The sequence below is a fragment of the Sinocyclocheilus rhinocerous genome, unplaced genomic scaffold (genome assembly GCF_001515625.1).
Source record: "Sinocyclocheilus rhinocerous isolate Xijiao unplaced genomic scaffold, SAMN03320098_v1.1 scaffold198, whole genome shotgun sequence".
Taxonomy (NCBI): domain Eukaryota; kingdom Metazoa; phylum Chordata; class Actinopteri; order Cypriniformes; family Cyprinidae; genus Sinocyclocheilus; species Sinocyclocheilus rhinocerous.
In genome coordinates this window covers 76,707-82,706 of record NW_015635035.1, presented here as the reverse complement: position 1 = coordinate 82,706, position 6,000 = coordinate 76,707, and the positions used below count along the sequence as shown (strand labels likewise).

Genomic DNA, 6,000 nt, shown 5'->3' with positions numbered 1-6,000 from the left:
ACTGAGAATCATAAACTAGTTTAGAAAAATAATGCTACTGTCTTTCCTGTCAAATTTCGGTCAGTCAAATTTCAGTCTGTTCCCCCACACAACACTATCGTCATAACTTATGATATTTTATGGTGCTTTTTTCGTAATTCCTGGACACATACTGTATGAACTGCTGTTGCATTGGAATACCTGTACTTTTTTTTTACTTAAATTTTTTTTATATTATTTATTTATTAATTATTTTAATTGTTTAACTACGTAACATATATAATAAAGGTGTATCAATGCACATTTCCCGCCAGTCCTGTGTAAACTACGGCACGCAAAGTTTTTTTTATTTATTTATTTTTTAATATCATGAGATGGCGGAGCGCAAGAAAACAACGCAGTCTGAAGCTGCTCACTTCGACGATCTTGCTCGTCTCAGTCTGCTCAATCTTGGTGATGTCAGTGCCCTAACAGATGTTATAATGGACTATTTCACACCCAGAGATGAAGGATCAGATGATGAAGTTACTAAAGAGGAGTCCGATGACAGTCTGTTATATGCACAGGTGCGCTGCGCTCGCTTTTCTAAATGTAAACTACAGGGTACACTATTTGTGCTATCTAAACATACAAGGGGTGATCAAAAGTTCAGAGACTATGCCCATCATATATGAAATACTGTTATATTTATATTGCTTTATTTTTATATATAAGATATATGTTAGAAGAGTTTAACCAGGCCGCCAAAGCGAGGCAATTCTAAGAGAAATATATATTTTTAAAGTTTGAGGAATTTAAATACCTGTGCTGTGGCAGCTCTCTCCATCTGGATCAAGTCTCCAGCCAGGATAACAGGAGCACTTGACAGTGGTCTTATGCTGTTCGCATATCTGATTGCATTTCAGGTGAGCAGAGCAGTAGTCCACTGTCTCGCATGTTCGGTTGTCAGAGCCAAGATGGAGTCCAGTGGGACATGAACACACCACCCCTTTGCTGGGGATCACTGCACACTGGTGACTGCAGCCCCCATTACCTTGCAAACATTTTCCTGGAACAGACAAGAACAGCATGAGTGAGGACAAAAACAGAATCAATTTGAAAGGCTGGTGATATGAAGCCATGTTTGCAGGCATATGAGATTCAAGGTGCGAACTGAAACAGAAAAGCCACAGATGAACAAAGACCAACGGTATGGTTTGAACATTTGCACAAGGCTAGAAGCTTATCGCTCTTTGCCTCAAAAGTTACGGTGTGTCTTTCTCAACTAGGCCATTATTCTGACCTAATCAACATCACCAGCCAAGTGTGTCACAATAATAAAGAATTGCTTTATTCATGAGGTAGATTCAATGAGAAACCACAGGTCTGAATTATGACAGACTTTAGCCACTGCGCAGGCCAAACAAACTCATTCAAGGTGGAAAATGGCTTTTTCTTAAGTTTAAAACTGGGTCTCCGATACATCATCTCTTTTCAAAACGGATCAGACAAACTCCGGTACTCTTAGACTCTCAACTCTAATGGATAAGCTTTTTCCTTTCATCGAAGCACCTGGTCCTTTTTACGGGAGAAAGACAAAGGGGAGGAAACTCACAGCTTGCAAGGTATTTTTGCCTCTACTGATTATGATGATCCCCTCTGCGGCCGCAAGAGAGAATTGAATTTTCTTCACAGGGGGCCCTGAAGTCTATATGGAGTTGAAGAATAGCTGCTTCCCAAAGGTCACAAATGGCATTGAGTCCTGCTGTGCTGGTCCCAGTCAGTCAGTCACCTCAAGGTCCATTGGCACAATCTAATTAGCAATAAGAGGCCCAAGCCAAACGCAGGTCTAGTAAGACAGATAATACACCTCGTCCTCAGAACATGAGCGGTGGGCTCCCATGGGCGGCTGCTGGCAATGCACTGAAAGTCACTGAAATGTTTGTCTAGTCGCATTCTGAGAGAATTATACATCGGTGACTCTCAGGAGACACTTTCCCAAGTGAGGGCTTCAGAGGCAAACAGATCCCCATGTTTAGCTCTCATTCAGACAGGCTTCGTGTTTTCCTTGTGCTGGTAGCTTACAGAGCATGTGCTGGCTTTCCATTACACTCGCTCAAGGACACAACTCAAAGAGATTCAAGTAGCCCTGAGGGACATGCCGTGTGGGCATAAACACAGTATTATCAAAATCTTTTCACCCATGGAGAGGTAAACACAGTGCATATTGATTTGCTCAAGTGTATGAGTCCGAATCTATATAGCTCAGACATTTTATTCGCATTGGTTAGTTAGCGTTTTTCATGGTTTGGCTTCCTGTGTATTGATAGAACTACTCCGCATGACTACTTCTCATTCAACCCATCCAGCATTTCTTGCAGAACTGACCAGACTTCACGTAATAGCACAGTGGATTTCAATTAGCATTACACTCAAGGTGTAGTGAATAAGGCTGTGAATGCGGCTGTGAATGCAAGCATTATGAACCCAGTGATAAACTTTGCACACTTGCAACACTGCAACACTTGCATTGATTAAAGACCAAATTAATTCAAAAATTAAAGTTTTGTGGCTTTTAGACCATGTCTGTTTGCTCTGCAAAAAAAAAAAAAAAAAACCTTTAGCAGACATTCACAGCAATGTATACAAATTTTGTCTAAATGCTGCACTGTGCCACGGAAAGCCATGCTTTACACCAGTGTTATTACTGTTAACTAAAACTGAAACCATTAAAAATTGTTTTTGTTTAATTAAAATAAAAATAAAACATAAATATTAGATGAAAAACTAATGCCTTGGCAAAAAATAATAATAAGTAGTTTAAGTTGAAGCACTAAAATTACAAAAAAATTCCATTTAAATTTTAAATAAAAGAACTTAAATCTACCCTGTATATAGAAGTATCAATAACAACAACAACAACAACAACAATAATAATAAAGCCCATATCAAAATTACTGAAACTTTAAAAATATAATGAAACCGAAAATAATAAAATAAAACCTAACTTTAATAAATACTATAATAATATATAAATAATACTACTTTACAGGAATTTTACCATGGGTAAAAGGAGGTTCTTAAATGTAAACTCATAAAACCATTTTGAAGCTTATTTTGCTAATGTGACAAAAGACAATGTATAGTGAGTAATTTACAATGATAAATAATAATAAAACAGATACAACAAATACACAGAAAAATATATTTTTCAAATTTGTAAATAAAACAAAGACTACAAAGATTTTACAAGAAAATATTATTTCAGTAAATTTAACGTGTTACTTGACATTTCCTTATAATTGTTTGTGAAATTCACTAGCAATGTCTGAGTGAAAATTGTCTGTAGACCATAATGTTTTCAGTGTAATAAAAATGGGAATCAATCATTCTTCTGCAAAGTAATACAGTTCCTTACCCTAACTGCAGTCTGTTTACAGTTGCTAAGCAACATGGGCACACTAATATAGAATTAGCAGTCACAGGTGCGAATTTATTCGGCATGGCTCATCAAAATTTAGAGCTGAAATGATTCATATTTTATCAAATATTGAAGCAATACAGCACTGTAAAAAAGGACTGTGAATTTAACGGTAAAAGACTGTAAAAATGCTACAGTAAAAACCTGTTAAATGGTTAACGGTAAATTCCCCTATTATATACGGTGAAAAACTGTATTGGACATTAATTTTACGGTAGTGTACCATTTTTGGAAGTGAAAAAGACCGTATAATTTACAGTGAATAACCGTAAACGCGTTTTTTTTGTTGAAATAACTATGTTTCTTCTTAGTTTTTTCTTATCAGTTTTGTATATTAGGGTTGTGTGTTACACCTAATGTTGTTAAATGAATGTTTATTGCATTATTTCAGTTTCATGAGTGTTACCATGATGGTGTTTAGTGTTTGTGTGAATGACACTGTGCACCTTCTATACATGTTATTATTTAAAAGCTGCTTGTGATGGGCTTTGGTTCATCATGTGACTTTCTCATCACCACATGCATTTGGTGGTTAGTGTATTACAAAGGTACAAAACAGATTTCAGTACTTCAAAAGGTTGGTATATTAACATTATATCAGTTAATGAAATTACGGTATTTAACTGTAAATTTAAGTTAAAACCGTAAAACCTAAAACATTGCTACCGTATTTTTTACGGTAAAATTCCGGCAACCACAGCTGCCGTTTTTTTACCGTAAATTTTACGGAATTGTTTTTACAGTGAGAAGATGAGCCTCTTATCAAAGCCTTGCATGCACTCACCACAGAAAGGACCCTCATCGGAATGGTCAGCACAGTCGTTTCTCCCATCGCAGATCTTGTTGGGGGGCAGGCAGGTGCTGGAGTCATTAGCACAGGGCTGAGTGGGGGGCTTACAGATGGAGGACTCACACGATTCTTCATCCGAGCGGTCTTCACAGTCATTGTCGCCGTCACACACCCAGCTCTTGCTGATACACTTCCCTTGGGACACAACATTCAGTCAGACCGCTATATAAATCAAACTGTCAGGCTTAATTTGTTGTTTGTAGGTGAGCATGAAGATAAATCTGGGTAAATTTTAAAAGGTGGCGGAACGTCAAACTGGCATGACGTCAGATGAATACAGAAGCTTCAGCTCATTTAACCCTTAGAGACCCACTGAAACATTTGTTTAAACCTTTTTATTATTAAACATTTATTTTTCACACAGTGGAGCTCTTAAAAACCTTTTTTTTTTTAATGTTAACAGTTAATATTTTTATTAAGTGCTTAATATTTTTTTCTGGAAACGATGATACTGTCTTTGCAGGATTGTTTGATGAATAGAAATTTCAAAAGAACATAATTTATTTGAAATAGAAATTGTTTGAAACATTATAAATGTATTTAATGTCTCTTTTGAACAATTAAAGTGCATCCTTGCTGAATAAAGGTATTAATTAAAAAACTTACTGCCTCCAAACTTTTGAACAGTGTACTTGTACACTTTGCAAAATTGAAAACCCAGGATTGAAAAACATTGACTTGACTTGACTTGGCATTCGGTGTGTGGTGCAGTGGTCTGGAAAGTGTGTATGCTGCTGCTTTTTAGCACATTTTTGACATCAAAAGGAATAGGAACAAAACACGAACAATTCTTGAGCTCTTTTATGGCTTGGCTGTAGATGTCTTTTCAAGGCAATCCTTTACAATTAGGGCGACTGCTACATCAAAAAGCCCCATGTTGATTGATTTCACTATGGTCTGAGTGGAGAAAAAACTTCTGATAGATACAAATTACACCAAATATGTTCAAAAGAAACACAGAAAGCTGAATTCTGCACATAATACTTTTTTGTGTAGAGGTGAGATGTGTAATTTTTTTCCCAATACGTTCAATACTTTCCTCTACCACAGTTTAATATGCAGAAAAAAAATTGCAAGTGAGCTATAGTATTTGTAGGTTTGTTTCTTAATAGGTGCAAATCAATGGAAATTAAACATGGGAAACACCTGGGAAGAAATCAACTAAATCAGGACAGGAACAGGAAACAAACCAAATATGGGCATCGGAAGGCACATGGGGAGCAAGACACACACAAAACATGGAACAGAGTCTGACACAAACACTGTTTCTCTGTGGCGTTAGGAAAAATGTACTCTATTTGTTCCAGCATCCAGTCCAAAACAGCAACATTGGCTTAACCAGAGCTGCAAATTAGGGACTGGACTGTCAGTTTGACTGAGCAATAGCAAACTCAGGAGTGTTCGTGAAACCTTCAGGTGTCTTAATTTTCCATTTATTACTGCTAGCGGCACAGAAATTACCTACCTCACCTTTTTAGTTTAATGTCATAGCTAACTCTGAATATGGAACAGTGACGCTGCTACCAAAATACACCTCACTGTGAAGTACAAATCATTCCAGCTCACACCATTCATCTCAGCCGTTCTTCATAAATACGAATTGTAACATACAGAGATATTGCAAAGGATTGCACCATGTAACGAAAAACAGGCTGGATTTATCATCCGACACAATTAGCAAGAGGCAAAGATAACTGCATGCTCAAGGATG

At 36.9% G+C, this 6,000-nt stretch overlaps 1 protein-coding gene across 1 annotated transcript in view; it reads right to left on the bottom strand.

Moving 5' to 3' along the window:
* Positions 1–6,000, bottom strand: part of LOC107746259 (low-density lipoprotein receptor-related protein 1B-like) — a 182,606-nt gene that overhangs the window by 118,859 nt on the left and 57,747 nt on the right. Inside the window, exons 20-21 of the mRNA XM_016560390.1 lie at positions 4,224–4,424; positions 782–1,027 (exon numbers count right to left, since the gene is read on the bottom strand). Of these exons, the coding sequence (XP_016415876.1) occupies positions 782–1,027; positions 4,224–4,424 (447 nt within the window). The remainder of the gene's footprint in view (positions 1–781; positions 1,028–4,223; positions 4,425–6,000) is intronic.